General features: G+C 43.7%; 1 protein-coding gene across 3 annotated transcripts in view; it reads right to left on the bottom strand.

The window, feature by feature from the left end:
* The window catches only part of ABTB3 (ankyrin repeat and BTB domain containing 3), a 175,181-nt gene that overhangs the window by 32,970 nt on the left and 121,109 nt on the right, over positions 1–21,102 (bottom strand). Inside the window, exons 5-11 of one of the 3 annotated variants that reach the window (XM_071422722.1) lie at positions 12,223–12,388; positions 8,749–8,838; positions 5,467–5,568; positions 4,270–4,363; positions 4,018–4,153; positions 2,168–2,388; positions 567–745 (exon numbers count right to left, since the gene is read on the bottom strand). In XM_071422722.1, coding sequence (XP_071278823.1) covers positions 567–745; positions 2,168–2,388; positions 4,018–4,153; positions 4,270–4,363; positions 5,467–5,568; positions 8,749–8,838; positions 12,223–12,388 — 988 coding nt within the window. The remainder of the gene's footprint in view (positions 1–566; positions 746–2,167; positions 2,389–4,017; positions 4,154–4,269; positions 4,364–5,466; positions 5,569–8,748; positions 8,839–12,222; positions 12,389–21,102) is intronic. The other 2 variants (XM_071422723.1, XM_071422725.1) reach the window with 2 other exon arrangements.

Raw genomic sequence — 21,102 nt, 5'->3', positions numbered from 1 at the left:
AGCTGAAAGAATAATTCTGGGGAACCTGCAAGTACAAACACACACACAGAAAATTTGAAAAAATTATACTTTTCTTTGCTCGTAGAAACCAGTCTCCTCACAAGCTTTAGAAGTCCAAATCCCACATGAAGGGAAGATAAAATCATGACAAGCTAAAGAAATCCAAAATAAACATGAATATTAGCTTTGTTGTATAGTTCTGTAAAGCAAGCTGGGTGAAATTACTTTTTGAGTTGGCTTGGTTATCAACATCTCTTGCCACACTGACATGACCCTTTTGGACTTTAATTTCACCACTATGTACCAGCTTTTGTTGTTGTCTCTCCAGCTTACTGTTAGCACCTGTTATTAGGCTGTTCTAGTAGGAGCAGTGATTAGCCTGTGTGTTTATAACCCATGGTTCCACAGTGAAAAAACCCCAAGATACATATCAATCCAGATAATAATAATCCTGTGTAGTCTAAACAACCTTTGGGAGAGCTGTTCAAGAATAATATTGCAAGCTTTCATGTCTTACAGGATGGGAAAAAGGCTGATTTGCTTTAAAACACACAATTTCATCCTACCTTGCTGGCCTTCAGTATCTCAAACATCAGAGGCAGCCCTTGTGTGATGAGCTCCTCAGTGTACTCCTCTTCCTGAATGGACTTGAACTCCTTGAGCAAGCACTGGATGAGGGGCCGTCGGTGCTGCTGGAAGGACGTGCGCAGAGACTCCAGCCACGTGTGCAGCGTCCAGGGAACACCTGCGCACAGAGGACACAGCTCATTCCCAGCTCCAGGGAACGACGTGCCCTTCTGCTTTTTTACCTTTACTGATATTAAGATTTCAAGCGAAAGCTGCCAAATCATTCAAGAAATCAAATTTCTATTTATCCCTACTTGAGAAGGCTGATGGTTATCAGTACATCCCAGAGCTAATGCACAGAGGCTTTCCTCCAAATGCTAAGAGAGAATACTGTGGTCTCTCTGCTCATCTAGCCTTCAACTTCTCTGCTGAGACTACCAATTTGTGGTAATTGCTGTGGTGTTCTGCGTTGCAAAAGCCTTTTGGAAACTAGATTTACACTAGCTCATTTGTTTGAATGTGGCCCTGGAGAGCCATTAAAAGGTGAAAAAATCTGATTTTGGTCCCTACCTACCTGGATTCAAATTGGTGGTCTTCAGATTAAAACTTGCTTTAAGTGATACCCCATGTCCTCTCCTGATCATTAGCATTTTCCCTAAAGAGCACTGAGTGAGTTAAGCAGATCAGCCCTTTCAAGCAGCTTGTCATGGCAGAGCCACTCTCCAGGAAGTTAAAGGGAACTGCTCCCATGCACTGAGCGAGAAAGCACATGGAGCTAATGTACCTCTGCAGGCATGAGGCTGGATGTGACCTACTTTCTGCTCTTATAGAATGGAGTGGAAGGAAATATAAGCCTAGTGTTTGGCAAGTGAAGGTTTTTCCTTCTACGTCAGAAAATGTTCAATGCCTGCAGAACACCCCTGCCACTCTCCTCTCATTCATTTCCAGATCTTTGCCTGCACAGTCCACTGCACGCTCTGACCCACATCCCATGGCCCCAGGACTGGAGCACTGCCCCAGGCAGAGGCACACCAGGCACTTGGGTCTCTATTTCTCTGTGAACAGATGAATGGGGATGGTAAACACACAGTCCAGATCGATTTCCATCTGCGTCACACAACCACCCTACCCACAGGCAGAAGCAACTTCACAGGGGGCTGGTATTATGTTCAAGTCCCTCACTGGCAGAGCTGGCATACCAAGGAGTCAGGTCCCTGCTCCTGCCTTCAGAGTCTCAGAAAATAAAGTTGTTTTAATGGTGGACTGCTTTAAAGCAGAGTGCAAAAGAGAAGCAGCTGGAGGTGGCCCATGACAGCTGAACACTGCCCCAGAGCCTTACCTACACTCTGCCATGCAGCAGTGCAGATGGCTCCTGGTGGAAACCACTGTGTCCTGCAGAAAAAAGCCACTGGCCCCTGAACAGGGTGTGCTGTGGAGCTGGAATGGGCTGGGAACCTGTCAGATCTCCCACCACCTTCTTTTCCGAAAGACTTGAGGAAGATGTGACCGTGGCTGGTTTAAGCAACAGCCCATCAAGAGGGACATGTTTCTCAGAGTGGTCCTTCCCTGGCCGAAGCAGAGGAAGGAGCCCAGCACTGACCTATGCTCCGGATGTCAATGGTGACGTCCACATAGCCGTGCTCGGCGCTGTGGTACATGGCCTCCTTCAGGGCCTTCAGCTTGGCCTTGCTGTTGCGGCTGGCGCAGAGAGGAGCTGCTGCTGAGTCGGGCAAGTCCGTGCCCTCAGCCAGGATCTCCTCCAGGGACAGGATATCGCTCTTCTCCTTCTCCGGCTGAGCAAGCAGCTTGCGGAAAACATTCCTGTCAATCAGAGCACAACAGAGAGGGAGAGAGGGGGCAGGAGAGGAGAGGAAAGGGAGAGCAGTCAGTGGCCAGGCTTTGACTGCACTGGGCTTACTTGCTGTGTGGCAAGTTAGGACACCTACCCAAGAAATTACTCCAGCTAATGGCAGAACCAGCTGAGAGCAGACCCAAGGCAAGCACAGCTCCTGCTAGCCCACCTGCACTGCCTGGGACACGTCTGCAAGTCACTGCTGTCGTGACACGAACCACACAGATGTTGCATGAGGGGCAGCATCTTGTGGGAACAAAGACTCGTGAGCTAAACGTGACTCAAGACTTCTTTAGCAACCAGGGAAGGCCAAGGTGCCTCTGGACAAGCTCTTGGGACTCCCACCATGGCAGCCACCTGAGAAGGGAGCTGCCTGGAGCTACTGAAAGCACCACCACTCGATTCACACTCAAAGCAGTCTGGGAAAGCTAGAGCAGCTAGACATTCAACAAGGCCAGTCAGGGCAGGTTCAAGCACAGCTGGGACTACTCTACAAAGCCACTGATCCAGCTGGGCCATCAAATAACAAAACCCAAACTCAGAGACTTTGTGCCCTCAGGTTCACACCAGAATAACTCATCAACCTCAGTAGTTTCCCTTGGTTTTGCAGCTGTGAGAAGAGAAACCAGGCTGGCTCCCAGCCCACCCTCCTTTATGCCAGCGTCCCCCCTGCTCCCACTTACACTGCAGCATGGTGTGTCACAAACTAATTTAGGGCAGAGATGGAAGGAAAGAGATGTGTGTGAGTGTTATACAGGTAGGAACACAGGAGTTAGAGTCTGTGACGTGGACAGCCAGCAACCAATCCACAGAGAGCCCCAGGCTCTCCTCAGGCCTGTGGCTTCCATTCACACTGACTGAATGTGAGTCTTCAACACCCAAAGTGTCCCGTCTGTGCCAGGGATCCCTTGCAGGCTCCAGATGGACAGAGCTGTTGAACCCACCCTGACGTGCCATGAGCGTGTTGTTAGACTGGCAGCTCGTCTCTAAGCAAACAGACGGTAGGTACTGTCTCTAACCTGTATCTATGTTCCTCTGGATGGCTACAATCAGAAAAGTAGGAGTGTGAAGATCATGATACTAATTCATTACACTGCAGTCAACTCCTGAGCGTTGCAAGGTCATGCATGCCAGGTGCTCATCTCAGTAGTTCTTTTTTTTTTATATTTGCAGCATACAAACAACATTAAGACACACAGGACTTTACAGTAAACATAGATGCAGAAAATCTATTCAACAAAATTAAGGCTGCAGCAGTACAGACACAATTCACTCAAACCTGAGAAAAATATCAAGAAATTCAGAAGGAATGTTTTTGACATTCCTCTCTGCTGTCACATCAGCTGCCATTTAACAACCACTGCATTGAACATACCACAAGAAGTCCCCTTCCTTTTTTTTTTTTTAACATCAGAAATCAAAACGGAGCTTGTACCACCAACTGGTTTAATTCACATGCTAGCAGAAAGCCTTACATCTCTGCTCAGCTGGTGGCATGTTCAATTGTTCATGCAGAAATTTCACCCATCTGCTCAAATTGGATGCCCAGGCAAAAAAGTAGCACTTAAAGGATGCCACTAGACTTGTTCCCACTCTACCTGTGTCCATGTGCAGCAGCCTGACTGAAAGAGTTCATGTCACCTTGTGGAGTCATGGAAATGCCATTCCTGTACATTGTTCCTATCATGGGGTCAGCTCCTCGCTCCAACAGCAAACTGACCAGTTCAAAATTTCCTGCAAGGCAAGAGATGCAATTTTACTCCTTTTGAAATCCAGTATTTGCTCACTAAACCACAGATCCCAGCTGAGGAATTGTTACAATGGGAGGAGGAAGAAAGGAAAGTCCTTACCAGCCGCTGCTGCCAGCTGTAAAGGAGTTTCAGAATAATTTTCCTCTCCATGTTCTAAGGAACCTTCTACCTTTGCTCCAGCATCCAGCAATAGCTAGAAAGAAAATTCACCATTTAGAGCATCTGGGGGTATCACACTCTGAAGAGTTCATGAACAGTGACAAATGAGAATCTAATGCTTCTTGTTATCTGCAAACCCAATACAATGGAGACACGTGACATGCAAATTCTACCCATTGTTTCACAGAGGCAAATTCATTCCTTTTTTCGCTCATTTTACGCTGCCAAACATCAGAAGCTCCAGCGTCCAACTTCAGAGCCAAAAAAGTGTAACCCAGCATTTTTGATGGGAAATGGGATAAGGTCAGTGTTAGGAAGTAATGCACTGGAGATGGAAGAAAGTTAGCCCGACAAGCATCCTTCCTTCATGGTCTTCTAGAAGCCCAGCACCATTCAAAAATGGATCAGATTTCAATTGTCTCCATCTTTTATATGAAGACATGGCCAAAAGAAAGGCAATTCTTAAGAACCAATTACAGCAATGAGTCCAAAAGCTGTGGTCTCCATTGGGGACACTTCCACGTAAGTAGCAGCAGTGCTGAAAACAAAAGTGGCCAAGGAGAGCAGGATGGAGCCTGTGCTCCAGCCCCCTCTTGGCCATTTCTGTCTTAAGGCCTTCAAAGTTTTGGTGCTTGAGTGTGTCACAGACACAGCTGTTTTGAAGAATAAACCTTCCCAACTTTTGAGATGCCAAAGCACGGAACCAGCACATCCCACATGACACCTGGATGGGCTAAGGAGAGTCAGGGATTCTCCCCCTCTGGAGCAGCACGAGGGCTGCTGTCCACCTCTCTCCCACCAAGGCAGCAGTTTTGTGTTTGCTAGAATATTACAGTGTAAGAAAGTGCAATGAATGAATAAACAAACACATAAAACAAGTGGTCAGGAAGGAGCACAAGGAGTTGTCAGACTTTCTTTGGTGCAACTCTGCTTTAAAATTGTCCTGTTTAAGCCTCATATTGGTTAAGTTTTGAACACCATATTCTCTTTGAAAGTCTATCATGTATCAGTACACTCTTGAAGCAGAAGTAACCAATATGAGTATGACAAGAGGATGCTGGTTTGAGATGGATGTAATTAGAACTGAAGAGGAGAAAAAAGAAAGAATGAGATGCAGGTAGGGAAATACAATAATACCTGAACTACAGGAATATGTCCATGCAACACAGCAAATGTCAGAGCTGTCCAATGGCGGGTCTCAGGGTGGACGGATGGGTATTTATGAGCAGTACTGACAACCTATAAACAAATTAAAGTTATTTTTTTAAAGAGCTATATGTAACAAAATTCAACTTGCCTGAAAGCCAGGCATGTGAGGGAGTAAGTGAAATAGAAAACCTGGGAAAGGTGCTTTAAAAAATTATTGGCTTCATTTTTTTTACTGCAAAATTTTTCTCAATATTAAAACTGTTTGTGCTGATTTGACAGCTTGATTTGAGTTCTTACCAAATGAAGTCTTTTACCAACTACTGTAGCTCCATCTAAACCACTGGCCACCAGATTCTTTTGCACAAGGGCAAAACATCCACAGCTGGTTATAACAGCACACACTGGGGAAGTAAGGATGGATCAGAACATTTACAGCTAAAGACCACTCCCAGTAACTTCACCAGGCCATGTACCAACAGCCCTGGGTCTTGGGATTGCTCCAGGCCCAGCCAAATTTCTTTGCACTTAAATCAGTACTTTTGTCACTGCTGTCATGAAAGACACATCACAAGCCCTACCCTGGAGTTTGCAAGCATTCTTCCAGGCTCTTCCTCTCTCACCAGAGGGAAAAAAAAAAAGTCTGAAAAGTGATGGGGCAGAGTGTCACTTCATAAATGTTTAAGAAAATCTCCTTTTACTGCCTTCTCCTGTCTGAGTTGAGCTAAAAGTGCTGGGTGGTGACAGTTAAAAGAGATGCAAACTATATCCTTAGAAAACAAAATGCTATTCTTCAGGTTGCTCCTTCTATTTTCTATGCCTTAGTGCCTGGTGCCTCTAATGTAGACATTGGGGAAGATGAATAACCATTCTTTGCTTCAGTTACCCTGTCTTAAAGATGGGGGTATTAATATTGATGAGGTTCACAGAGCTGGTAGAATCTAATGAACATTTGCAATCCAAGGCTGTGCACTCAGATGGAGTGTGACACTAAAATTCAAAATCTTGTTATTGATCTTCAGAGGAGGACTAAAATCAGAGCAAAAGATGCACCATCTCTCTGTCTCACCAGCCAGCTCTGCTTTCACTACCTTGTCTGAAGCACTTTAATCCATACAGGGGAGCAGGGCCAGTCATTAAATATCCAGTTCCAGCAGCAGCTCACATTTCCAAGTGCCACACACAGCGTTTTGCTAGATGCAGGCCCTCAGTCCCAAGGACAGGGATGAGGGCAAAATCTGAAGACCCGTGCATGCAGATCCCACAGCTTGCAAGATCTGCACCAGCACCTGGCTGTTACCACCCAGATTTGCCAAACAGAGAGCTCAAAGGGCACCACAAGGAGTGTGCTGGCCTCTGAACAAGGACACAGGGCTCCTTAGGGGCTGGGCTGGGACACAAGGATAGGATTGAGCAGCTCAAGCCTTGGGGTTTGGGATGTGGAGCAAGAGCAGCAGAGGGGAAGGATGGGCAGGACCATGGCTCCATGAATGCACCCAGCTCCTCCTCAAGCATGGTTCCCACCACTGTTTGGGGCAGTCCATGGAAAGCAGCAAAGAAAATGAAGTCATTTAAACTCCTTTGCTCCTTTTTGTTTTGTTGGTTTTTCTTGGGTGGTTTTTTTGGTTAGTTTGGGGTTTTTTTTTGGTTTTTTTTTGTTTTTTTGCGAGTCAGAATTCTCTCCAACACAGTGTTTGCAAAAGACCTGTGCCTGGATAAGCTTTTAAGGATGAGACTGGCTGAGCAGCTACAGGTCCCACTGAGTACAGAGCAAACTGCAGCTTCTCAGCACATCTGGAAATGAGTCCATTTTCACTAAGGCTGGGCAATCAAAAAGGGAGGTGCCCAGCATTTGAGGCTACTTTTGGAAACAAATTTGCAAAGTGAAAGGGAGAAAATTATGCAGCACCTGACAGAGTATTTATTTTTGTTCATGGTTGATTTGCCTTTTTTTTGCCATAATTGCCCAATTTGCACAGTTGGTTGTGGTGTGCACAAATCATCGTATAATTGCACGCCATAATTATTCACAGTTCTTGTCCAAAAGTGTTTTCATTTGATTTTAGAGCAAACACTCTACAGCAGTGAATTGGGGAGGTTCACATTCCTCACTGGAGTTATTCTCTCATATGTCAGCAGTTTGAGGAAGACAAAACTGTTTAAATTTGCATTTGATTCAAGCCTGGAAGATTACTGGAGCAATTGGGAGGACTGCTCCTAATGAAAATTTGTCCTAGGAACCAAATAATGCCACTTCCCATCTGAGCCATAAGGCAGGGTTAAGGAAGAGATCAGCCTCCCTGCCCATCCAGTCTTTGGTCTGACTAGGGGTTCAATCATTCAGTTACTGCCAGCTTTGAGGGTTGTGTGCTTGGCTGTGGGGAACTGAAATCACCAGCTGATTTCACAACATGGTAGTAACACTGTCAGTCTCCTATGGCTGACATCAGTTTCTATTTTTTAAACTGGATGTTTTAAAAGTGCAAAACGTCTGTCTGAAGTAGTGACTCCAATTTATCAGCTCGCTCAAGTCCAAACAGAACAGATGGAACACAGATAAGTGAAGCAGACAGCTTAATTTACTCATGACCTCAACAAATTGAAACTGGAATCATTAACAAATAACTCTTCACGGATTTTCAAATGACTCTTAAAAAAATGTACATACCTGCATTGCACTGGGTTGGACAACAATCTGCTTGGTGGACAGATTGTCTGAGTTTGTGATATGCATTCATCAATGAGACATTTATATTCTGGAAGCTTCAAGCTCCTCATCCAACAGTTTTTAGCCCAAGGCACTTGGTAAAACAAAACAATGGAACCTATATGGCTCTTGTGTCCCTGGGATGCTTACTTGGAACATCCATATGCATAGAAATGCTGAGCTTTGGCAAGTTACCAGATGGGTGTTTCTTTCACCTTCTTCATTTAAAGTCAGCTGAGATTCAGTGAGTCCTTGTGATAGCATTAGAGCGGGGCTCAGGGCTAGTGCCAATTAACGCCTGTATTCATTTGCAGTGTGCAAACACAACTAAATCACTGTTACCTGCGGGTTAACTCCAGTGACTGGACCCCTTCTGTGCAGTGAATCCCAGTGTTAACCTAATGCCATTTGATTTCACTGATCATTTCAAGTGGTCCCAATACCCAGATAAAACAGATTTGTTTTCTTTTTCATGCTTGAGATTTTTGCTCCGCTACATTTCCAGTGGGTAATTTAAGATGTAAACAAACAACAGAAAAAAGATACAACCAACAAAAAGTCCTCACCTCAGCATTCAGATCTGCTCCAGCATCTAGCAGCATCTGCACCATAGCCTCATCACCCCTGACACAAGCATACATCAGTGGAGTCATGCCCTAGTCATTTTTTGGAGTTAAAAAACAAAGGAATTGACAAATTTAACACAGAACTCTCTTTGATTTTTAAAAACAATTATTTAAGTATATATCATCAAGACTAACAGCATGTATTTAATGAAAGCCATTACCTCTGCGACAAACATGCCCCTCAGACTAGCAAAAGTCAAACATTTTGGTAAAAATCTCCATTTTTGTTGTCACTTGTGCTTACTGCTTGTATTTTTCATGTTGTCTTCAGCATGGTGAGTGAAACTAGGCTTGCCAGCCTCACCTCCATCGTATACTAAACTGAGCACTTTTGTCTTTGGAGCCCCAAAAGAGACATGTTTTCACCAAAGCAACCATTATTTTTCCACTGGTATTTTAGAAAGACAAGAATTCTATTCTGTTTTCTATGATCAGAGTGTCTTAAAACCTAACTTTTCAATTACTAAAAGAGCCTTTAAAACATCTCAAGCTCCTTTTAAGATCAGTCAGATTTGAGCACAGCTTTTTCAACATGGATACTGTAAGGGGCTGGAAATGTCAAGGCTTTGTATAGCACTCCCTAACAAACATGGACTTAATTTCAAATGAAATGCCAGACAGCTTTGTTGCAACTTACTGGCTCTAGGAAAACACAGCCCTGCTTGGAGAAAAAGTGGATTAAGTAACCCTTCACTACAGAATCACCACAATGCAATTTGTATTAATCTGAAATACCTGCTATGGCTGATCACCATTTCCCTTTAGGGAAGTACTGCTGTGGCTTTGGTAATGAGTCCAGATGAAACCATGAACAAAATTATTAAACCTACTGCAAATTATAACAGCAAAAGCTGCTTATTAAATACAGTAGGGGGGATTGACCAACAGCCACCAGTTGCTTTGCAGTAAATCTCCTGAAGCATGCAGCTACCTCTGATGCATATTTACAGCCTGCCTCGAGGTCCCCCAGTAAATCTGCTGTCAGACCACAGTCCATTTGCTCTTTAACCCAAGTGCTGCTACGAAGGGAAGTTATTTTCAGGGAAACTGGAGGTACCTGTCCTGGCCAGACACTGAGCTGTGACACTGCTCTTCCTAGCAAGAGCGCAGCATCACTGTTTTTGCTGAGCTACCCCAGTTTTCTTGTTTGTATGAAGGGCTAAAGGTAGTGGGTGCTTAGGTATGGAAAGGCTGCTCCTGTAGAGACAATATAAATTAATGTTTATGCCTGCAAGGTCCTTAGGTCTTCCCTGAAAGACATGGAGCATTTCACAGGATCCAATCTGCAGTGTACTCATGGAATAAGCACTTGGGTCCTCATGCCATTATTGAGAAAAAATAAGTTCACCCTAGGCAAGAAGAGTTCTTGGGTGACTTGAAGCTATTTGCAAAGAGAATTTGAAAGGACTTCAGCCACAGCCAGTGGCAAAAGATTTCCTTTGGCAGTCAGTAAACACTACGGGAACAAACAGGACCACACAAATTACAAAAAAATTGTGCTTGGGCCTTGGAACATGAGGATGGGGTAGCAGCTTAAAATTAAATACACGTTCCTTCAACTGATTTTTCAGTTTCTGTAAGTGGCATCACTGGATAATTAATTCAAGTGTTCATTGAGCACAAGGGGTCTAATCAGATCTGTAGAAAAGAATCTGAAAACCAATCTGAGCCCCAGTGCTGGGGCTCCCCCTGCAAGACACAGCACGTGGGCAGCCACAGTGAGGAGTCCTGCGGCAACATCGAGAGCAAAAGCTCAGCCTGGGAACCACACAAGAGGTCCTGACCCTGCTGCAGCTGAACGAGGACTTAACACTGACAAAAAGGGACCCAGAATATTATGCTGCAGTGTCAGGGTTTTAAAGAGTTAATGAGGATTTTAACCTCCCCTTCACTTGCACTGCTGTCCCAGTTGCTTTTGCCTCTGCCAGTCCCCCCAGGCTTGCCCTGCAGCTCAGCCTTGTGCTGCAGCACCACTCACCCCGCTCTCTGCACGTGGGAGGAATGGATTTTTAATAAGCCCATCATTAGTGTTCGAAGCATGCACAGGAACACAGTAACAATGTATACAATCAACACAAGGGGCATTCGGCTTTTGGCAAAATGTGAAATTACTGTCTTTCTTTCAGCTTGTATGACTTAGGGCTCTGTCCTGCAAGATGTGGGATCCTGCAAGATGTGGGACATTTGATCCAGCAAAACATTTAAGCACAGGCTTAACTTTCACTCAAATAGGATGTAAAAGCATGTGTTCAGAGTTAAGCATATGATTAGGTACTTTGATGAATCAAGCCAGAGTGTTCCCAGTTTTCAGCCCGGAGGACTGAGGAAATATGCTGTGAGAAGTTTCCAGGTTCAGACTAACTTAAAATAACAATAATTTTAAAAAGTATGAACCTTGGAATGAGCAGTCCAATACTATATTTTTTTCAGGAAGCACTGCCCTCTTCCAAAGCTTTTCTCAGATGAATCCACAATACTAACTCAGACTGAAGCTACTGAGCAGCAATATAATTCACATTCCTGGAATAGCTTTCATCTCAGAAGACCTAAACCCATGAACACTCCAGCTCTTGTCCCTCATGACCACCTGAGAGGTGGCAGCCACCTGGCTCCTGTCAAAAATGATGGCACAGCTCTGGGAACACGCAGCAATAAACTTTCATCAGGGCCACCAGAAAGGTCAGGGGACTCTATTTCAAAAGGAAAGGCTAGTATTCATAGCCATCATCTCCCTCTGGGAAGGCGGAACCACCTTGGGAGCACTATGGCCCTGCAGACAGCTGCCAGTAGGCAGCTGCAGAGGGCAGCTTTAACCCCAGGCACAACCACCAGCATCACGGAGGGGCCTTCTCCAAGGAAATTTAGGCTCTTCAACTGGTGGATGTTGGCCACGATAACCAGTGGAGGGGTAACTGCAGAGATACTTTAACGTCTGCCAGGTTCAAACTGGACTGAAATCCATTAAACAGCATCAGCAATTAACCATTCACTGACAGGCTGGGTGGTGCACATGAAGTGGTGACAGATCCCAGAGCTGTGTGCCGTGCAAGGCTGATCACCTCACGAAGCCCTGTCTCACAGCACTGTGCACAGCTCTGAAGCAGTTTCGAGTATTCAGCTCAACACTAAGCTCTCTTGGGATCTTCCTCTGCCTTCACTTGACTCAGTTCACTGTTAAGGATATTTCAGGGGATGCAGTCACCCTCATGCTGAGTTACCTCAGTACTGGCAAATCAATACAACTCAAAACAACCTCACTTAACGTTGATGTTCACCTGGCAGTGCTTTAACTCAATGAAGGGGAAGCATTAGGGTCCTGTCTATGTAGAGCTGAAAGCTGGGGCTCATTTCCTGTGACAAGCAGACAAAACTCTCCCATTCCACAGCTGCTTCCATGAATGTCCATGCTGTTACCTGCTCACTCATGCTGTTGATCCCATCTGGCCCCAGCAGGGATATGGCTTGCTTAACCAGATCCGTCCGGCCGCAGTTGAGCATCCGGAAACCCAGGTCTTGCTTGAACTTGGCCTCGGTGGCAACTGCATCCAGCTTCCGAGAGGCACAGAAACAGTCGTCGATCCTGCAGGGGGAGAAACCAACTCCCTCAGAGGACAAGCAGAGGACAGACCTCCCAAGGAAAATAATACTGTGCCCTGGTTTTGAAGGATTTAGGTTATGCACGCATCCATTCTCCTTTGACCTGCATGTGCAAGGAAATTGCTGAATGGGAAATGATAATGCAAGCTAATGGGAGACTGCCCTTGGTCTATCTTTCATGGGACAAGTTATAAATTTCAATAAAAACTGGGGGGAAAAAGCGCAGCTTTCACTTGATTTTGTTTCCCTGTTTAGGCAATGCACAATACATTTTTACCACGAGTTTTGTCTCCGCATGGCAAGGTTATCCAATTCCCCTGATCCCTGAAAACTTCCAATGACTTCAGTAAGCTTTGAACTTACATCAAATGGATGTATAATCGTTGACAATAGACCAAAGAGAAAATAATGTCACTCCATACACCTTCAAGGATCTTACCAGCATAGTCCCAGTAACAGGGAAGCTTTTCTGGAGCACAAAGTGCAAGTCACAGAATCACAGGCTGGCTGAGGTTGAGCGGAACCTCTGGTCCATGTGATGCAAGCAGGGCCACATGTGCATAAGTCCACCATGGACTTGCCAGGCAGTCATGGCAAAACACAAATCCTTGCTGGCTGTGTCTAACAGACAGGATGTCATTCTCTTAAGGTCTTATTCAAAAGATCTTCAAACTGTGAACTGATATTCATTTCAAATGAAAGAAAGGCTAGGAGTTATTTAGCCAAGATGTGAATCTACAGCTCCAGAGAGAGCCAGGCAATTCAAATCTAATGTTTATCCAAGTTGGTTTCATCTCGCTAAAAGACAGATTTGCTTTTCTTTCATGCTGAGGAGTGTCTGGAGCAGAGGGTGGAGTCCAAATCCACAGCGCTTTTGGTGTGAACTTGGATAAAGGACTCTTTGGAAAAACACCACTTTAAATCTGCAAAAATGCTAGGTCAGAAAATGACGGACTACTATTGAAGGAAAAACAAAACAGAGATCAAAAGTGAAAAAGTCAAGCATACATCAAATATTTGTTTTTCTATTTCATATGTAAAAAACCCCAGCAAATCAAAAGAGAAATAGAAACAGCACATCACTATCATGTAAATTTCTTCTTCAAAGTGCTTTATCAGACCTTTATAAAATATATAACACTGCTTAATATTTAACAGCACTATGCAACAAATACACTGTTTATATAGAAGCAGTGGCATGTAGCAATAGCTGCTGCTCTTCCTCTTTCAAGAGAGGAAGGAAAGTGATATGCAAAATACAAAGTGTTTTGATCAAAGTTCCTACAGGTTTGAAACCAGTATCTGATCTCAGACTTGCTCTCTGCTGTTCTGGGCCTCAACCAGTCCGGAGGACGCCGGGTGTTTTGTTGATGCTCATTCTGCTGCTCAGTTTGGGTTTTGACTGATAAAAAAATTCCTCTCCTAAGAATGCAAAAAAGGTATGCTTGGAATATCACCACTCAGGGAACAAGGATGACATTCCATCACCACAGGATGCTGCAAGATTAATGCACAACACTGAGTCACAATAAACACACTGCAACAGCAATAACAGATTCTGCACCAGCAACGTGCCCAAAGCAGAGAGGGAGAAAGCAACACACAGCAAGGCTGGGTTTTCTGCAGTACTTTCTGACTGAGTTTAAGTAAAAAGCAAAACCAGCACAGACATATGCAGGGCTGAGCTCACTGACACTGACATCCATGGGAGCAGTCGAGGCTAAATGCATTCACACTACATGGCACATCTCTGACACAAGAGCTACAGCAACATTTGGTGCTTGCTGTCCCCATAGCATGAGATACTGGAGATCATCTGTGCCCTCCTTTATGGCATGGCAAAGATAAAGCATGCTCAGAACTTAGGTGGTGGGGGTTTTGGTGCACAGAGGAGAGACCTCTCAGCTGCAGATGGCATACCCAGATGATTTTGGGCTGGAAACAAGGTGGTTCCTCAGCAAAGTGCAGCTATGGAAAGATTAGACATCCTCTGCAGAGGTGTCTGTTGCTATGAATCACTGCCTGTGTTAACTCACTGCTTCATCATTTGTACTGAGGTATGTAACATACACTGACTAAAATGGGTCAGACTCTGACAGAGCTCCACTGATGTCAGCCCCCAGCTCAGTGCATGAAAACGATAGCTGATCATCTCTTCAAAAAAAAGGCAAACTTTGACCTGGGTTGCACACCCACAGAAAGGAGGAAAGAGGAACAAGGACCTATCTCACCTAGCCTGTATGGGCTCCCCAGATCTCCACTCTGGCATGGGTTCAAAAATCATCAGGAACTCCTCCATGAACTGGCTCTGGTCTCCTGAAAGTGAGTCAGTTCACCTGCTTACTATAGTCAAGGAAGGAGAGCCATAAATTCTTGTTGATACTAAATATCAGCAAATCAGTACTCCTCAATCAGCTGGGGGGATGAGTGTCTTGGTCCAAGGGCTGCAGGGTGCTACAGCTGTAAAAACAATGCAACAATAACATGGATGCAGAGGAACGCCTGGGCTGCACAGCAGGTAGCACACCAGCGCTGAAAAAGTCTGAGCTAGACCAAGTTCCACAAAGCAAGAAACCACAACTTAGTACCACTACCAGTGGCCCACTGCCTTTTTTATACCCCTAACAGGACCACTGTGAGTATTGCCATATGTTGACTAATAAACTGGATAGTGATCAAACTGCTGAGTTTATTAGAAGAGGAGCATGACACAAAGGAAAGGAGCAGAGCATGAGGAGAGAAAGCAACTTCTCGAAAAGCCAGAGAGATTAATGAGTTAAGGCAAAAGAGATTTAACATGTACTGATAAAAAGCAGTGAAGAGACATCAAAAAATGATCAGGAGCTACAAGTGCAAATAGAAAAGCACAGCATCACTTTTAACACTGGAGAAGGCCAGCTGGGAGGATTGCACGGCAGACAGACCGAGCTGTCGCATTTAAAAATGTAAAGTGGAAAATTTAAAAAAAACCCAAACCCATCAAAAATCAAACCTAAGCCAACACAGCACTGCATTTTCTCCCAAGTTCTCCTTCTTACCATTCCCTGCATAATACTGATTCCAAAAAGAAGCAGAGGGTGTCTGCTCCGTATTACACTGTGTAAGGGGACACTGCTCCATCGTGGACACCATCCAGAACCACAAGCATCAAAGAATGCAAGATATAAAAAGAGGAAGTGAATATACTCCCAGGCTTGACCCACTTGAGACTCTTTCACTTCGGACTGAAGCAAACATACTGACAAGCTCTGAAGAGGTGGGAAAGGGATGGGAAAAACTTGAAATACAAGGCTGACAGGGAACAAGTAAAGTCAGCTAAATACAAAGGGTCACTTTTTAGTCTGTGCCTGCTAAGCAAGGGAACAGAGCATATGTGCATGGAGAGCTGGAGCCCTCCCCAGCTGCACTGTCAGCATGGGGCCCTTTTGCCAAAAAGTCTTTGTGATCTTTCCAAGTGCACAGGAGGCTGACACCAGCCCAACAGCAGGATGTCCCCTCCAAGGCTACCATGGTTTGTTGCCAGAGTCTGCCAGCCATCAGCATTCACACAGGTCATCCTTTTCCCAAGACCTCGCCCTGCAGAAAAGGTGCATTTTCATCAAAGGGGCTGGGAAGGTTGATGGGAGGAACAATGCTCCAAGGATCATGGAGGGACAGTGCTTTTCTGCTCCTCTTCTACCTAGGGACAGTCTCAGGATGGCAGGACATCACCACACCAGTTGCTGGCTGGGTCAAACTTAGAGGTCTCCCAGAGATGATACAGTGACAAAAGTAGGACCGACCAACATCCTCTGAGACTGATAACCCCTCTCTACAGATACAGTCAATTCTGAACTTCCCTATTTAGCACCTTTGGGGCTGGGCAGGCTGCTTGGCACCACCACCATCACCACTGCATAATGCTCTCATTCCCACAATTGAGAAATTATATGTTTGAATTAATAATACACACTTATCATAGGCCTCATGCTCAACAGCAAATTCACTCCTCCAATTCTGGGGTTCAATCACAGAGCCTGTCAACTCCCCTCCCTTCCCTAGTGTGAAGCAAGCCAACAATTGCCTTTAAAAATAAAGGAAAATTAGAAACAAATGAAATTATCACAATTGTACATTTGCAGTAAAATTGTGACCACATTTTTTAACTCACAATGCAATACAATTTTCTCCAAGTCCTCTTTTAATTCCTGACAGATACTGCCTCTACAGTAGTTATCTTCAAGATCATTACAGTGTTGCCACTGCACATAATTAAATGGACTGTGGCTTTATATGGGGAGTGCCATGGTAACATTAATTATTTGCAAATGGTCACTGTCAAACACTGCATGGTGACCATGACACTCCATCATACTCTGAAGTACTCAAACCCCTGAAAGGAGTCAAAGATAATCTTCTTCATTTGTAATGAGTCCTAGCAGTACAGCAAATTATTTTTCTTTTCCTAAACTCACAAAAACATAATGTAGCGCTTCTACAGCAGTGCTTTAAACACAAGGGATGTTGTTTTTTTTCATTCTCACTCCGACTGGCTAAGAGGGAGTCTGTGCAGATCTTTAATAAGTTACTCATGGGTTGAATACGTTTGGGAAAATGGATGATTCAAAGGCAAAGTGTTTCCATCGTAACTGGTAGACGCAGTTGATTCAAAAGAAATGGAGTGCAGTCTGTGACGAGCAGCAGGACAAACATTCTCCATGGCTCAAATGAGCAGATCACTGCACTGACAGCCAAGCACCAGAACCCTTGTTTGTTCACCTGGGACTCCATCACCAGCCCTTTCAACTGAAAGAGTGATAATCTACTAATAAGGCCCATCTTTCTAGCTTTGTAGAATTCATCCAGTTTGTCCTAGATATAAATGAGGTCTTGAGTCAGAAATTATAGTTCAGCTAGTTGGAAGCCTGGAAGGAGTTGCCTTTTAGGCAGCAACAGACATGCATTTGCAATGCTGAATTTCTTGGGGTCATGGATCACCGTTTTGATCTGGCCTGCACAGCCCATAGCACAAAAAGGTCTTGTTCCTTGCCTGGGGCTCTTCAGTGAGACTACAGACACAAACAACAAGAGTGGGAGCAGCAGACAATTTGATTTAAATTTGTGAGCACTTTTTTTTTCCAATGTGGTGCTTTACAAAGGACTATAATGCTGATATTAATAGAACTGCAATATAAATACTATATTGAGACAATTATTTGTATTTTCAGTTTTGGAGAGAGGAAAATGTAGGCACAAACATGTTGATCAAAGTGATGAAGAGCACTACTTTTTATTGCAGAAATAGAATATCTCCATTTACTTTAATCACGAGCTAAATTAAGACAAGAAAAAAATACCCCAAATGTTTATTATCCAAACTCTTATTCTTGTCAAAGGTCTGAGAGTAAACTGGTTACAAATACTGGAAAATACATTAAAAAAGTGATGTGACTATCAAATCAGGACCCAAATCTGTATTTCAAAACACTCTTAATACTCCAGTTCTGTGTATATAGGTCAGGAACCATGTTCAAAATTAAATCTGAGCTCAGATTTTGAACAAGGTCACAGTGCCATAGGAAAGTTTTGGTACAGACTCATCTTTCATATAAATAGATAGCACAAGCCTTCACCAATGAGTGGGAAATGGTGTGTTATCTGTATCCTGATTATTGTATTCAGGAATGTAGTACAGGGACATTCAGGAATGCAATAAAAGGGACAGAGCATATGAGACAGCAGCAATGATATTGCTTGCAATGGGAAAAAGAAAGCTGGATCCTAAAGGCCCTAAAAATGCAAATGTATTCTCCCCTAAAATTGAAGGAGAATATGAGGCCAAGGTCCTTCCCTTCAATAATTTTTTTTTATTACTGTTGTCTTCAAGCAGACATTTGGCAGGACAGGTTGAGATTCACCTCAAAAACCTGTGCTCTAACTCTAAGTAATAAAATTTCCTTCATCTGCTGGCACCATCTGTCCCAAGGGATTGCTGAATTTTGTCAAGTAGCTTGTTTGCTACTGCTCACATTTTTGTATCTAATTACAGCAAAGCCATGGCTGGTGTTAAAAGATTAGTGAAACTTTGTAGGAAAAACAAGGATATTTAAGAAACTAGGCAAACATTAACCATTCTTACTTGAAGGTGGCTGTATCTAATTAAATAGCAGAATTTCTTGGCAATTTTATACTCTCTCACTTTCTCCAGAAACTCAACTCCTTTACCTAACAGATTTTAAGAAAGAAAGAAGAGCAGTGGAAATATTTTTTTCTGTTTTCTAATCTCTATTAAATCCCATTTATATTTCCATGCCCTAGTACAAGCACAAGATTTACATAAATAAAACATTAAATGCAACTCTTCTGCTTTCACTTCCAAGTCAGAATTGTACACGTGGTATAGTAGTAGGATGACATAGCAAATGGTACAGACGACTCCAAAACAACAAAATAACAAATCTTCCCTTTACATCACTGTATTTTCCCCTTTCCATAGTTTTAAGAAAACTTTCTTGAATGAGCCATGGATGCTCAAATAATACTTACTTTTGAGAGTGATAATCCAATTTTCCTAGAGTGCCTTCATTAAGAGGGATGGTCCCAGACAGAAAAGCAGACTTAGGTATTCCCAGGACAAGGCTAATTGGAAATCAGGACTGATTTTCAATTAAAGACAGATTTTCCAAGGTGCTCAGACCCTGTATTTGCCCAGAGATCTTTCTGGATCACAGCTACAAATGCAACTCAGAGTGCTGGGTGAGCCTGCCTCAGGTGAGCCTGCGAAGGGCAGCAGCTGAGGGAGCACATGGGGCTGGAGGTCAATAAACCTGGCCCTATGCTGCAACAAGGCTTGGGTACATCTGCACCTTCAACCTGAGCTTAGCACGACTTGCTAATATTCACATACTTCTGTGTCCATGCTGACCTTTAAATAGTGTATTTTTCCTTCCAAAGTGTCTACTCCTGATGTATTTCTGGACAAGAGCCACAGATTCCTTCAGCACAGACTCTGCTCAGCTGAATGAGCCCCTTTTTCTTCATGTTTGTCTCCATGAGAACATTCTGTTAAAAAACCAAATCATCCCAGCCCAGTTCTTTCTACCTGGTCCAAAGGGAATATTTTTTTTTGACCAGGACACAGGATTTGTGCTTCCACATCACTTCCTACTACCTTCACGCGGCACCAATACTTTTCTGTTTCTACTGGAAATACCTCTCCCAATGCAGATTCAAAATGCATTTGCTTTTTCCATGGCTGAGGAAAAATCCACTTTTGTGGTTTACAATTATTCTGAGATTAAATACTGCTCTACAGCCTTTACCACTACCCTTCCAATACTCTGCTCTCAACATAGTATATATTAAGATGCATATATAGTGTATATGTTACATTTACACTGCAGTTTGTGTATTTTTATTTAAAAAATACATTTGCCTTCAATTTGTGGAGAACTGCATTTCCATTTGTGGAAAACTGCATTTCATTCCATTTATTCTGTCCCAGCCCTCAAGGTCATCCACTTTTTCCTGGATGATTTCCCAAACTTCCTCTGTCAGGACAATGCCTCTCAGCATCATGGCATCAGCAAATTTTAACTTCATGAGCACACTGCTATGATTTGTGCCAAAACCCTTTCTGAAAATTAAAAATTACCAGTTTTTAAGAATGAGAGCTGAAGGTCCCTGCTTGCAACCCCCTCTCAGCCAACCCAGCCTTTGCCACCTCTCTTGAAGCCAGCCCCTGCTCACTTTCCAATTTCCTAACTAACCCCCATCTTCTTGTGTTAATAGATCCCTGCATGGACTGTATCAAATCTTCACTCAAGTCCAAAGAGATGAAATTCTACTGAATTTCCTTGGGGTAGAAAATCAGTTATCTTATCAAAAAAGTTATTAGATTAGCCTGGCAAGATCTATCTTTAGAAAATCTGTGTCACATTTTATCCCATTTTTCCCTCAACAACATGTCTTTAATCAGTCTTTGCTTGAAAAACATTCAGAGGCCTTTCACTAACAGCCTGGAATTTTCCTTGGATCATTTCTCATCCTTTTCAAATGTTGGGCATTACTATTATTAATCCTTAGAGTTATGGCATCACTCCAGGCTTTGTTAAAAATATTTCCCTCTGACCCCCTGATTTTGTGAGGCAGCTTTTTCTCATCATTGGAATTGAGGTTATTTGGTCATCCTGATCTGAGTGCATTAAGCTGCATAATTTTCTCTTCTTTTATTACTGTTTTTCCATTTTCATAACCTTGTTGCTATTATTTGTTTTTCCTTTTCCTACAGGACTTTCTCCCCCCAAACCAGAGGCAAAGTATTGACTAAAGTTCTTGGGTGATGGCCTCTGTTGGCACTGATGGACACATCTCACAGGTGTTCCAGCACCTTTACATCCTCCAGGATTGCCACGATATATTGCCACCAGAAATGAAGCCCCTGACCCCGATAAAAGGCACAGCAGCCTTTGAGCTGAGCAACACAGGATGTTCCTCCCTCTCTCTCTTTCTCTGCCATCAGCCTCCAACCCCCAGATGCAGTTATGCACCAGTGATCCTCCCCACCACATGTCTAACACACTGGGGTTTGTTTCAAACAAACATCCCACAGAATGGAGGAAGGAAAGATGTGCAAAGAGCTTCTTGTGTTTAGCTGGAGCAAGGGGAAAGGGACCCCTTGCAGATGTGATGATGAGGAGAAGCCAACATCTGTTTGCA

The sequence above is a fragment of the Agelaius tricolor genome, unplaced genomic scaffold, assembly GCF_023055355.1.
Source record: "Agelaius tricolor isolate 1412-34295 unplaced genomic scaffold, bAgeTri1.0.p SCAF_3, whole genome shotgun sequence".
Taxonomy (NCBI): domain Eukaryota; kingdom Metazoa; phylum Chordata; class Aves; order Passeriformes; family Icteridae; genus Agelaius; species Agelaius tricolor.
Note: the sequence above shows the minus strand (reverse complement) of the source record. Positions and strands in the feature narration are given on the sequence as shown.